Source organism: Mycteria americana, chromosome 7 (assembly GCF_035582795.1).
Source record: "Mycteria americana isolate JAX WOST 10 ecotype Jacksonville Zoo and Gardens chromosome 7, USCA_MyAme_1.0, whole genome shotgun sequence".
NCBI classification, from domain to species: Eukaryota; Metazoa; Chordata; class Aves; order Ciconiiformes; family Ciconiidae; genus Mycteria; species Mycteria americana.
This window is the reverse complement of record NC_134371.1, coordinates 6910035-6924866: the sequence shown is the minus strand read 5'-3', so window position 1 is coordinate 6924866 and position 14832 is coordinate 6910035. Positions and strand designations below refer to the sequence as shown.

Genomic DNA, 14832 nt, shown 5'->3' with positions numbered 1-14832 from the left:
CAAAAGGAAGGTGCTCAAATCCCACCGCAAAGCCCACCAGAGCCACCTGAATGCCAGCGAGGCACAAAAAGCTGCTTACGTTGACTTTGGTTCCTCCTCACCTCTTCTACTCCAGCAGACTCCTTCTGTAGCTCTCTTAACTACGTGGTGGCTGTTCCAGAGAAGGCACTGACTTGCTTTTTCACAGCCTGCTTTCCTTTATAAACACTAAAGGTGAGGAGGAAGGCTGTGACTCACCAGGTTACTCTTGAAGGGCCCTGTCATCCTCCCCTCGTTTTCACTTCATTTCGCATATTTCTAAGCTGAGCCACTGCAAGGAGCACATTAGTTGACTTGTGTTTTAAAACATGCCTCTAGGCTAATGACAGCATTACAGCCTTCAAAAAATAAACTAGAAATTAGTATTTTCCTGGGTCACCAGATAAACACTCCTAATCACATAGCATGACATAGCGGGGAGAATTAGGCTCTTCCCTTTCCATATAGACTTACGCTCTTCCCTTTCTGTGTAAGTTAGGTGCCGATGAGAAACAAATATTGCATAATTAACTAAATTCTTCTAATGATTAAAATAACACTTCTAATTTTTTTAAAAAACAAACATATCTAGGACAGTTTCTCCATAGCACGTCTAAAATATTCTGAATTTTCAAATGCAATAAAGGGAGTCTCTTGTTGGCTATAAACAACTGTGAAATTAATTTACTATCCAAAACATTTATCGTGTAGTTTGATGGAGATTAAAAACCCCCTGTCCTCCAGGGAGTAAGCGTTCCAACTGGCCATCATTCTTCAGGTATTTATCGCTGAGGAGTTTTTAAGGGAACAACATACAGCTTGGTACAACGCAGAGGTTATTAAAAAGTTTTCAAACATATGAGCAAAAAGTTATCCTTTCAGTGGTTCCCAGGTCTTCAGCATGTCCATCCCAGCAAAGGAAGAAAAGCCCTGCTTTGCAGGAGAACCGGCTGGCGCGGGTCCCTCCGCTCAGGAGGCTTCACGGGCGCAGTTGCCTGGGAAGAGCCGCATTGAGGGGCCCTTGCAGGCTGGGGAGGTCCCAGAGGGATTACCCCGCACAAGAGAGCCCACCATGACAACCCCACCGCAGGGTCTGGAATTTGCAGAAAGCGAGTGGGGTGTGGGGAGAAGGGATTTAGCCACTTTGCGACTATTCAGGGAATGCTCTCGATTTCCTCTTAACAACCTTAGGTTGAAAAACTACCTACTGCATTATTTAAATTTCTTGGTACTTCAACCCCATTGTTGGGATCTAACATCTCAGTTAGTAGAGTAAGTGAAAAGTCCAAATTCAATTATTTGGGGAGGGAGAAGTGGCAGCTAAGAATATATATAGTGTGTTATTTTTTAAAAAAATATACAATTTTCAAAAGGTAATATTCTGAGTCGCAGCTTTGGTCCCTGTGGCTGCAGGAGTGCATGGGCTAACAAGGGCAAGGACTGTGTGTGCCCAGACAGAAATGGGGAGCACACACAGTTCTGGCACCTTGACTTAATCTAACTGTTTAAAACACAAATCTCACCCACCTTGTTTCATTTACATTATTTTTGAGCATTAAAAAAAATAAAGAAAGAATGAAAATTACTCTTCCTAGCACTTCTGTACCTAAACAATTATCAAACGTTCATGTTCTAAGGTAGAAACCATCATTTCCGATCAAAATATCTCTTAAGTTTGAATGGTATTTCTATGCCCCCAAAACTGCATGCAGATACAGCCAAGCAACTTGCGTGTTGCACCCGCAACAAACATGCATCTCTGTCAAAAGGAGGAAGAAATCCACAGGCATTTTTTCTTCCTTTTCTTCCTCCTCACTTCCACCCGAGCCAACCCTGGAAAGCTCCTCCAGTTTAGCAAAAGGATAAAAGGGTGACAAGCTAAACCAAACAAAAATGCATCTGGCTGTCAGTTCTATACAGTATATACTGTCCCAACACCCTGCCTTGGAGACGCTGCAATTGCCCAGCCTCCAGGTCAGCCCCTGGGACTCTCGCACCATGGTCAGGCTGATGCTGCCTTTGGCAGATCCCCCAGCACAAGCTGTTCCTCCGTCCGAACCCCTTCCCCATCCCTTCAGCTGCTCCAAACCAAACTGCTTACGAGGTCAAGCAGTGAACGGCATCTTTTTTGTTTCTAAACCGTTTCAGTGATCCCATCAATCAGGCAGCACTGCCGACAACGGCAGTGGCGATGAAGGGACGGGAATACCTGGAGTCAGTATTCCTGCACATCCAACAGTATTTGTCTAACAGTGAGAAAAAACAACTCACTGGGTCATACGAGTTTGTGCATTAGCCCTCCCAGCACACAATTAAGAAAAAATAATGAAAACAATTTGTCCTGGTGACTCAGAATCTCCACCGCTTGAAGAAAGCCCTGCTTCTGTAACACTGCATCACTCTGGCTTCAGATCTGTTCTCATGGGTCTCAGGCTCGTGACTCAACCGTTTTCCCCTGATTTGCTCACGCAGTTAACCCATCAAGGAACTACCGAAATTTGCATGCATCATAGGGTCTGGCTAAAAAGCAAATAATCTAGAGAAATTAATATCACTGGACATTATAAAAAAAATTAACATTGTTATTATCCTTGGAAGTCTACAGAAATTACAACTCCTCAACCTTTCTGGTTAAAGACTGCATTGTTTACCACAAGCCTTTCTAATGTTAAGATTGCAACCGTGTTCAGCAACTGTTTTGGCAATATGAGGAAAAAAGCATCCTGGAGAAACACTCCTCATGCACTAGCTACTTCATTTGCTCAGAGTGTTTAACAGGTTAACTTAATTATGTTAAACTCAGAGCAGTTTTACTCAACTTCAATTTCACTTCTAAGATTGCTGCTTCTATTTCAGACTGAGAAATGGGTTTCTGCTCCAGAAAGATGATGCATTCAGAAAAAAATACTTCATGCCACAGACATGTCTTTCTTTGATAAGCTTTTTGCCTTTATTTGCAGCACCCTGGAAGACCTAATGCAGTGATTTTTTTCAAAAGCAAAGAATTCAAGTTTTGACCATGAGCTCCTCACCTCCTCTCCTTCTGGTGAAAAACCAGGCAGCCACTGAAGTTTCTGTTGCGTACTCTCTGTATCACACTCCTGGACTCCAAATTTTAGGTCCAGGTTACCCCAGCCTTGGAAGGCAAGTCGGCCTTTGATTTGTAGGCAACACTACCACCCGCTATCATTTTTAGCCAGAGAAACTGAATATGCAACGTTAAGTATTTCATGTTGAACCCCAGATATGAGCTAGCGGAACAGCCTAGCACAACAGAATGACAATCACCTCATTTATTTGTCAGGAGAAAGCATAAAAAAATTACATCTTGCACATAATAGCATTCAAGAACCTCAAGAACCTCTAAACCCCATCATACATTATCTTGCAAGCTATAATACCCCCTTTTATAGGGGAGCACAGCAAAGATGAGAAACTATTAGATACTGCCACATCAACAGCAAGAGAAAGAATCAGGAAAAGAAATAAATTGTAGTGATGCTCAGCTCTCTAACCACTAAATCACGTTCCCTCAACACCTAAGATTCAGTAATTCATATAACAATCCAGAGCCACAGTAAAAGAAAACAACTTAAAGAATTCTCTGAAAAATATGGTTTGTCACTCTGCATTTTGCCCTGCATCTGAGTTACATTAAATCAATATAGTTTCCATCAGGGAAATGATCTTTTCTAAAAACTTTGCTGTGTCAGCATAGTAGAAATATTGTTCCACACCATATGTTTTAAGAATTTACCTCCTTTCTCCGTCTCATTTCCATACGTGTGTGCACAGATACACATGTACTTGTATACGCTTATGCTACAATACATGAGATAAAATAGGTAATTCTGAAAAATTAAGAACAGTGACATTTTAACCCATGAATTTGTGATCATGAAAGATTTTAATCTGTTCCATGTGATAGCACACTAGCCACACCCAGGTGAAGTTCTGAAGGATGTAAAATGCCCTACAATGATACATATAGAAAAATAACGTTTACAGTGATTGAATGCACAGTGAAGTTTTCACATTTCTAACATTCATCCAAAACAAAGGATATCGCTACGTCAAATCAGTAAGCCGCAACCTTCAAGCGAGTTGAAAGTATTCCAACAAAGGTTTTCCTATAGAAAACACAAGTTTGCCAGAATCAAGATATTTCACGTGAAAACTCTGATGATGCTGATGAAAACTAGGCTGGCTTTCAAGTCTCACTTGCTACCCACCATGCCAGCTCTCGCACTAGCTACCAGGAATTTAAAAGACCTGACAAGCTAAAGACGCTTTCCAGGATCCTCTTGCACCTACTACAGCAAATGTGTGGCCAACTGATAGGAACCAGTTGCCTTCTGGAGGTTAGTCCGGGCTGTACTGCGCCTGGCTAGGAGTCCTCTGAAAAAATATATTATGTTCTGAAACGCCAAAAAGAGAAACCCACAACTTTGCACAATATGTGATACTACATCTTTATAGCTGGCACTACTGCTGTGTAAGGCAGAAGCCACAGCTGGAGTCCACAAGCCTGATTCTGTACTAGCAGGTGGTACAAGATATACGGGGATAATTCATAAACTTGCACGCTCAGGTTTCAAGCTTAGCCCATTTTTCCTACAAAGGCCAGGTTCAAATGAGATTTTGGTGGGATGTGGTCATAACTAAACACTTCTTTATAGGCAACTCTGCTTTAAAATTGGCCGCTCTCATTATCAAGATATATATATGATAAAAGATAAGAGATTGTCTGCTAAAATTTGCTACTGCAATTTAACTCTTCCCATTTTAAGATAAACAGAAGTTTCTTAACATCATACACTTACGGATATTTTATAACTCAATATACTATATACAGTGAATGCATTAACCAGGGCCATTTACAGGTATTTTATAGACCTGTGCGCCATATCAGGATATTTTATCAGCATCTTATAGCATGGTAAGCTATGCAAACCTCAGAGAATGGATTAACTTCCACACACAACTTACAATATATTGCAAAGAGCTTATAAACACTCAGACATGGTTAATTTTTTCTTTTAAGTTTTCTTGCTATAAATGATTGACTATAGTTTATGTCAATACTGCCTTGAGAATGAGCTGTAACTATAGAAACAGTGACAGCAGTGAAGTCCTTCCTCCCTCTCCAGCACACAAAAGTCGAGGAACAAACACATTCTTGTTATTTCTTAGTGTGTGCACACTGTAAAGTCCTGAGCAAAAAAACCTCAGCAAGGTCAAGATTTTTCATTTGCTTTTAAAATGCATTTTTGATTTCCGGCAACTCGCGCTCTTCACATCAGCTTTTTCTTCCATGTAAAAAGCTCGCTAACCTTGGAATTGCAAAATTGCATGTGAAGCATTCTGAAAACAAAAATAGATGAGCAGTACACTTAAAGGAATGATAATCCATGTTTATTTAAGTTAGATATAAATATAGCTAGGGAATGGGAGAATGGTTCTTGGGGGAGGGAGGGGAACAAGGGTGAAATTTTACTTGTGCGGCAAAGAGCCTCAAGTTCCTATACTACTTATTACAATTTTCAGATTGATTCACCAAAATCATATCAAGTTACCCATCCCATACAACTGAGTATCAGATCCATCGAGTCAAGCTTGTATAAAATCCTCTAACATCAGATAAGCTGGCACAGGTAATGGAGCAGTTCATGCAAATGCTGCTGTAGTATCAGGCATTACTACGGTCATTTTCCAATACAGAAGTATGTTTACAAACTACAATTGAAGGCTTAGAAGATTAAAAGAATTACTTTACAGGCACTATTTTAGTTTCTTAGAAAAGAGTTACCATGAACTTGCTAGTGACAACAAACATTATTTCAAAATAAACTGAATGGTATGTTGAAAATGTACATTTATGATTTTTTTTTCCAAGAAGTAGATATGGCAACATTTTATCGTAAAAAAAAGTTTAAATCTAAAAATATAGCAACAAATGGTAAAAATCCCAGCCCTTCTTTTTAACTTCCTTCCCTTTCTGAACCCCTGCATTAAGGCAATGCTCTCATACAGTCACTAAAGGTTTTTTGACATTGCAGAAGGCTGAAAGGAATATTTCTCTCTCTCGCGCGCGCATTCAGAAAGCCTGAGCACAAGAGGAGCTATTCAAGCCGTGATGGAGTGCCTCACAGAGACTGCAATATGTTCCCAGTTGGCAAGCAGAGATCTGTTTGGACAGTGAGCCCAGCCATCCCCTCTGCAAACACCAGCATTCCTGCGACGCCGCGGCAAGGAGCACCACGGGCCCTTGTCGAGGGCTCTCGCAACCCATCAGGTTAGGGCTCCAGAACAAACACCTCTTTGTGCCGTGCTTACAATTCAATAGGCTTTAAAAAAAAAAAAAAAAAAAAGCTGTCTCCCTCCACTCAGCATTAGGTTTGGATCCAAAAAAGTATTCAAAAGCAGAAAAACAGGGAGGAAATACCATGGAATTATATTTAAGTGTATCTTTAGTAGCTTAAACTTTTGGACAATATTACAAATCTGTCTTTGGATACTTACCGGGTTCCTAATGCTATGGCTTTTTGAATGTTTCTAAAGCAACCAGTTAAAATCACCAAGCGACAAACTGGAAAGTACTAGTGTTACTGCAAGTTAGCAGTGGATATTAAAAACCAAAACATCACCCTCGGCCAAAGCAACAGCAAGCTTCGGCGTTTATACAGGATCATGAGCCTGCGGTGGGAGCCTTCCCTAGACCTGCAAATGCACGCAGAGCTTCTGCCTCTCCGGATCGCATCTGCTTTGCAATCGAGCATGGAGATATTTATACACACTTGTCAGCCTCCCGTCAGCCAGGGGTTAGGAGCTCCCATCTGGCAGGGGCAAAGGCCCGAGGACTGCGTCTTCACGTCGGCACTCCTTTCCCTTCGCTCCACCTCGCTGCATCCCTGCAGGAACGAACCAGGGCTTCACCCCAACCTGTGGCTGCAACGTCAGCTCCTGCTGCAGGGAGCCGAGAAGTCTCTCTAATACAAAGAGACTCTGACATACAGCACCAGCCCTCCAAGCAATCAATGGAAGTAATGAGCTTTCTCTGCCCGACGTGTGCTCCATCTTAACTATTGCTATTTTGCACTTGTGGAATTCATTAACACAACCCTAACAGAGAGACCTGCAACTCCTACATACTTAATCAAACATCCTACTTCAAATAGACTCCTATAGTGGCAGATTCACTAAGGGAAAGTAAACCCAAACTACACAATTACACGAGAAAAGCACTATTTGAACACACTAGGTTATGCTACAAAGTCAAATGGGCACAGTCCTTGCCTCACCTTACTCCCACCTCCCATCCTGAGTCTGATGCTTGTCCCCAGTGCATTTAGTAGCTGGGCTGGAGGTGGGTTTTTTGCTTTTGTGGTTTGTCTGTTGTTGGAATTTGAGGAGGGGAGAAGTGCAGAGATTAAAACCAGGAAGGGTTTTCTACTGTGATATAGCCCAGTTCAAGAACAACCACTGGGCTTGACACAGCTACGCTTGGTCCTATGGCAAACGTCATGTGGTATCAGATTAATCAATCAAAATGATCCTTTGAAATCTCTGAGTTTATGAATCTCTAGGTTTCCTCCTCTATTCTACCCAGGCAGCATTAAATCAGACCTCTGCTTCTACTTCCAGGTCGTAGCCCACTGTTGGCTTCCAGCAACTATGAACAGCAAAGTCCACTCGTCTTTCGCAGTCTTCAGCTGGAGTACACTCAGCGCACACAGTCTTTGGAGAATTGAGCTGTCAAAAGTACAAATCCCTTGAGCTCAGAAATGGTTAAGGTTTCCCCCACTGCCACCTTGCCTGGGTTGAGTGAGATACAGCCTCTCTGCAAGTGTGATGGACATACACGGGAAGGAACCACAAGGACCTGAAGAGGTGACAAGGACCTGAAGAGGGGACGGAGGCAGTGCTCCAGAAGGGAGGAGGAGGAGAAAGAGGAGAGGTTGGGGAGGGGAAACAAAGACCCAGCAGAAGCAGAGAGGACTCGAAGGCACGCACACACAGTTTGGGGCACCTTCTAATGAACTCCGTGACACACTCATTCAATGAAGAGGGGTAAATTCTTTCTCCGAAGCTTCAAAAGGCATCGCACAGAGTAAGGAGGAGCAGGAGGAAAAGGGTAAGTGGGAACCCAGAAACGTGTGGGATATTTTTTCATTTGCCTCCCAATTGCCAAGGTTGCTCGCTGGCAGCACTGCATCTCCCAGGTACAGCCCTCTACCCCTCAGCAGAGCTTCATAAACGTTAGGAGAGCCTGTACGTATGGAAAAAGTCTGTATTTACACTGCAATAATACACCACTCACCGTAAGCCTAAAAATGAAGTCCAACCAAAGGGCTCTCTCTAAATGAGGGGGATGGGGGTCTCTTTAAACATGAAGTGCAACAAAATTATACCACGGAAACTCTGGGACATTATTCAAACCATCCACATGAATAAAACATCCCGCTTTTGCCAAGTTTTGTTCAAGCTGACTTCAGCTTTCTGCTTAAACAAACCTCAGGCAATACTGACATCATTTGTAGGAGAGGCAGCATTTTATTTAAGCTTGAAATCTGAGGGTGTTGGGTAGATTACCAAATAAAGAGTTGATTTTTCATCTAAAGAATCTCAAATGACCTGACTTCAAAGGCTGGATTTAGACTTACTAAGCCAATGGAAAACAAACATCTTTAATCTCCATACTGACATTAAACTCAAACAGAAAATAACTCTGGGAAAAGCCCTTTATCATCAGAACACCACACAGAAATAGGGGGGAAAAAAAATCCAAATTATTCTACATGAATAGCCTGCCTCACAGGCAAGGTTACCTAGTTCCTCTCTTCCTGCTATCTTTTTCCATCCCATTTTACTCACCTCTTCTTCAAATGTTAAGTTACACTAGACACTGTGCCTAGATTAACACACCTGAACACAACACTAAGAATTTACTCTAGGGCAAATGCAGACATTTAGATACATATGCAAACACCTAAATTATCTTGTCTTCTGCGCCTAGGTGCTACCGTGCTTTGTAATTAAGAAAGAAGCTTTGCACATGAAAGAAGAGAAGTCTGGCAGCACCAAGCGATCATTTTTGGCCCTGGAGATGTCAAGTTATTAGACCTGAAGCCTTATTTCTAGTATAGGATTCAACACTGCTTGTTCCTCATCTTTGAGCATACACCATGAGACTAGAAACCACGCGCCTGGCTAAAAAGGACACGCTAAGATCAGTTGTCTTCTTCCCAATCTCCAAAACAACAGCGTTCAAAAACCACCCAGAAACCCAAAATATGTATTACTCCCCAAAAGAAGAGAGAGAGTAGAGGAGGAAACCATGTCCTTTACCATAGAAATACTGCCACCAAATGACGTGTGGTCCAGGCATACATAGGTGACCATCTGCCACTGAGATGAAACAGGCTCTGGGTTTAAAGGCAGGAGCTGTTTAACAATGAACAATAGGAAAACAACATTCAAAGCAGGAAAGATACGATAAATTGTTTGAAATTACTAGATGAAATTTATTTGGGGGAATTCCAATACAGAACCCAAGACAGCATATACATCCCTTATTCAGGCACTAGAAGGTAAGCGATCTGAAGAAAGCTGTTGCAAGCTCCACAACTCAGACTTATAAAAACATACCCACAAGTAATAACACGCCATCACATTTCTCTTTTAAACAAAATCATTGCCCTTCTTTTGAAAAGGAGTATCAAGTTTCCTGCTGAGTAAATTGAGGGAGCCTCATTATTTTTAGCATGCTAAGTGAACCTGTCAATCTACTTACATAAATACATACAATTAGCCTGATCCAGCAAGATGCTTAACACATGTAACGCTCAGACTTCAGAAACCTGAGCGACTCACAAGGGCGCATATAGTATCTCGCAAGTATGGAGTTACACATACTGTGTGTGGCTTAAAAATACAAAGTGACAGAAATACAGCATTAAATCGGGAAGTCCAAGTGCTCCCTTTGCACATCGCCATGGAAGCATTCATCCAAGTTTGGCTTTACCGTTCCAGTGTTGTCGAGCTGCACACATGAAGTCACACACGCTTTACACATGCTGATGTGCAAAACTAGATCACCTCCGAAGAGGGGAGTGCAAGGCCATGCTTTATACATGCAGTTTCCTACCAGTAACCTAGACCTCAAAGTAAAGCTCTGTCAACAAGCCAGGTTTTATACGCACAGTGAAGCTTCTCCTCTGCAGAAGTCATGAACAAGCCCTGGGGACTCAAGTGGCACACAGGGCTGGACTCCACCCCTAGGTCTACATCTTTGAGATGTATACCATAAATCAGCTCAGTTTGATTAAAAGAACGGTACGTTCTCTTGAAAAGCATGTGATGTTAGGTGAAGCTTTGGAAACTTTCCTCCAATTCACTTTCCAATTGTAACTGCAAAGAGTACCAGTCTCCGCAGGGCAGAAGAACATAGAGAAGCCATTACTTACCAAATGCAACTTGCCCGTCAAAGCGACTCAGCAATGCTCTGGGAAGGTGCCTCAGCAGCTCGCAGCAGGAGCTCCTGCTAGATCATTACACCTTAATTTAATCTGCAGGCTTGCAGACAATTCTGGGTAGATGTCTGAATTTGACTTGCCAAATTAAGAGTTTGAGAACACAAAACACACAATACTGCTGGTGGAAAGCACTGAAAAATATTATTGAATGGAAATTTTGAATATTTATGGACAGAAGTAGATCAACTGTAACTGGAATGGAAAACCACGCTCCAACCCCCTCCTTCAAAACATCAAGCTGGGAATTTGTGATGTATACCTTCAGAAAGGTCTTCAAGGAAATACAGCCCTGGATTTGAACTACAAACTGTGCCTTTGTCCAGATGTATGAAATAGCTTTTGTAACTAAAGGAAAATCCATTACTACAGAGAATACTGAGGATACAAAGTAGACTGAGCCAGACTCTTTCCAGAGGTACACGGCAATATGATGGGAGGCAACAGAGACAAAATGGAACAGGGGAAATTGCAATCAGATATAATACGGAAAAACTTTTTTTTTTTCTTTAATTTTAAATACACCATGAGGGTGATCAAATGCTAGAACAGTTTTCCCAAAAAGGCTGTGGAATCTCTATCCTTGGAGGTGTTCAAGACTCATCTGGAGAAGTCCCTGAGCAACCTGCTTGATTTGACTGTCTTTATGCAGGTGGTTGGACTAGATGGCCTTTGGAGATCCATCTAACCTAAATTAGTCTATGATTTAACTCTGCAGTAAAAATAATTCAGTTTTAATGCTGAACATAAGCCTTGGAAGTGCTACTTATAAAGGCTTCTTAAAAATACAAAAATTAAAAAAAAAAAAAAAAGACATCCAAACAGTACGAAATGTATCCTAATAATCAAGAAAGTTTACATAATACAGGGTTTCTACTCATGTCTGTTAAGTGAGTTATGGTCTGTTAATTACTCCACTTCATGGCAGCCCTTTTCTTATGAATCCACCAAGCATGAAAAGAATGCAAAGAATATCAGGTAAAAAACACCTAGAAACAATTTCTGCCACAATTTGTTTCAATACTTATTAATACCTTGTGAATTATTTATTTAAAAAAAGATAGAAATGCTTTAGAGTACCAAGCAAAGTCTTATAAGAATTTTTGAGACATTTCCTTTTTGGAAGCGTAATCCTGCCACCTATTAGTTTTCCTCCTATGTAGGCAACACCGAGGGTAAAGCAGCTTTTCTCTTGAAAGCGTTGCTTTTAAATATTTGATGTCATTAACGAGAGCTCCTAAACCTGGCACATCACTGTTGATATGATCAAACAGCGCACAATTATTTAATGAAGTCCATTGGATAAAAATTACCCGGCCTGCATTCATCTTTGAACGGTGAAATTGTTTTTGCTTTATTGCATTTTAAGACTGCCATTAAGAAAGCCTATTAAGAAAGATCTTTTTAAGCTCTCAAAAGTATAGCTGGATACTTTGTGCCACTGCTACTCATGATCAGCATTAAAATCATTATAATCAGATAATTTCAGGGCTTTAGGGAACCATGCTCTACCATCTGGGGACTGACCATGCTGGAGTAAATCAGGCACAACTCCATTGATGTTGAAGGAATTAGCAGTATAAAATTATTGAAACTAATCTTACAGGCCATATTTTGCTATGTACTAATTTGAAAATATACCAGATGTCTTTATTTTCAATAATGAATAGGGGCCAAACGATGAAAAAGCTCTTAACAAACAACAGCTGATAACCAGTAACAGTTTGCAGGCAGCAGCAGTACAACACAAGTGGGACACGCTGCCGGCACGGGCTGAAAGCCTTTGCCAAGGAGCCCTGCCCGTTCCGGCAGGCGCTTCGGCTCTGTCCATCCTTTTCTGCCCGAGCACCGCGGTGACACTCACACTCTGGGCAGCTGGTAGAGAAATTAGGCTGCAAGACTGGGAAAGAGTGGGCCTTTGCTAAGATTTACTAGTGAACTTTGGTTAAGGGGTTTATTAATTCATTTCTGCAGCCCCTAAAAGAAGGGGATTTTCTCTGTCAGCTTCACACAAGTACTTTCTCGTTCCTCAGAAATACTTTGCTTTTTATGGAGGTCCTCAACAACTGCATCAACCAAAGAGTCTGACAATCTGTACTACAAGAAAAATGAGATTTCACGAGATGGAGTAGAGACCGGACTAAGAAGATCCAGATGGTTTAAGAGTTTGGCGTTACCAAGTATCTGTAAAACCAACCACCTTGAGATGGATCCAAATAACATTTGTTCAATTACTCCTGTATATAAAGATGTATTTTTCTATACCCAAGTTTTCTAATGCTTGGGACTGTTTCCAACACAAGCAAGGCAAGTTCATCCCAGCGGAATAATGCATTAATTACTCTCAGCTTAATTTTCTCAAAATTTACTTCCACGGTAACACTGTGAGGACTATAACTCTAGAAGAAGAGGTGCTCTAGGTGATTCCAGGCTTCAAAAAAAAAAAATCAAACTCCAAACTTAGAAAGTGTGCTGACTGGATTGAGGCATCTTCTACTCAAAAGAAGACGTTGCAGTCCCAGCAGTATAAGGCACCGCACGCACACACAGGTTAAGCCAGAAGAAGAGGCATGCATACGCTGCATTTGAGTATTATGAACATTAAATAGGTCAGTGGTTACCAAATAAACGAGGCATTCAGACTTCCAGCCACACCGACAAACCAACCCCGTTCTCAAGTGTCAGGATACAAGCGCAGCTCAGAAACAAATTTGGAAATCAGCCTTTGATCAGCAGTTTCTCTCCAAGTTCCAGATTATCCTGTTTTGTGTCCATGGCTAGCACAAGATGATAATTTTTTTGTGTTAAGCAAAAGCTCCATCAGAGTGCTGTTTTAAAACATAACACTATTTCTTTTAATGGTGCATCATAAAAATCTATGACGTTACCGACAATTGTCTGTACTGAGTTAGCACTATTCAGTGCTACTTATGTGCATCCCTATCCCACCTAGGAGAGCTGCGTAAGTGGTAGATACTTCGCTCAGCAAGAATATTTAATGCACGTGAAAAATATTCACGTTCTCATAAAACAATTCTGTTAGTTTCCAGGTTTTACTGAGACATGCGAGGGAACGATTTGCAATCATCTTGCACGTGCAGCAGCAGGCACGTTTCCAAAGCAAGCTGGCGAAGCACGATACAAGACCACCAAAAATCACAGGAGCTGCGGAAGCTGGTAGACACCAGCGTCATCTCTATGATAAAGCTGCCTGCAGTGGGCAAACCAGAAGGGCTGGAAAGCTGGCAGGTGCTGGCTTACAGCTGGGTTGCAGGTTGCCTCCATCCTGCCACCGGCCCCTGGGCAGGGCTTTTTTAGTAACACACACACACACACACACAAAAAAAACAACAAAAAAACCCACCCCAAAACAACAACAACAAAACAACAACAAAAACCCCAAACAAACAAACAAACAAAAAAAAAAACAAAACCAAACCAAAAAAACTCCCCAACCAAAACATACAAAAAAACCCCCCAAACACGCGCCCCCCCGGCAAAAAAAACAAATCCAAAAAAGAAAAGAAGTCACCCAAGGAGCTACCCACAGAAAATAGTTAGAACTGATTACACTTTTTTCCAACATTAATTTTTTTTTTTTAAACAGCTTGATTTTCAGTGCCCTCCTCCTAAGCAGTTCTGTGCCTACAAGTGGCACCAAAGAATACATAAACTGTATTTTCATACAGGAAAATTATTTAAAGCTAATTTATTTCCCTAAATTCTATTTACATTAAACCACTGTTACTTTGTAAAAATGAGAATAAGCAGGCAAGCACTTTTTCAAGGCACTACCATTTAACTTTTACACGTACACATGCTGGAGAGAAAATTATCTACACATTTTTCAAAATAACTAAAGGCTTTTCCTTGGGTATTTAAAAATTAATCTTGTTTATTAATTGTTGCCTTTTGAATGAGCAAAGCTTTTAGTTGTGTCAAAGCTATTAACAGTGACAGTTGCGCATTAAACAAATTAAATATTCAGCAGTCTCATTCCAATGCCCTTCTGTAACTCTGCAGAACGTTTACCAACCACCTTGTCTCTTTTGTAAATAAAAGGGTATTTCTGCATTTATTTTAAAAGCTAGATAATTTCAGATTTCAGTAGTGATTTTATGCAAATATTTATGACAGTTATGTAAACATCCAGGGAATTTTTGCTGTTACAGAAAATCATGGAAAGAGTATGCAGTTCCTAGGAACCGTCCCCATTCCATGTTTAGAATTCCTCAGATGCTTGTGCACCATCATTTCGGCATCGGGGCAACAGTGACTAAAG

At 41.1% G+C, this 14832-nt stretch overlaps 1 protein-coding gene across 7 annotated transcripts in view; it reads right to left on the bottom strand.

The window, feature by feature from the left end:
* FNDC3B (fibronectin type III domain containing 3B) overlaps positions 1–14832 on the bottom strand; it is a 215611-nt gene that overhangs the window by 119649 nt on the left and 81130 nt on the right. The window contains exon 4 of one of the 7 annotated variants that reach the window (XM_075506878.1): positions 9367–9462. The exons of 5 other annotated variants lie outside the window; for them this stretch is intronic. In XM_075506878.1, coding sequence (XP_075362993.1) covers positions 9367–9462 — 96 coding nt within the window. Of the gene's footprint in view, positions 1–79; positions 101–9366; positions 9463–14832 lie in introns of those variants that run through there. One more of the 7 variants, XM_075506885.1, reaches the window with a different exon arrangement.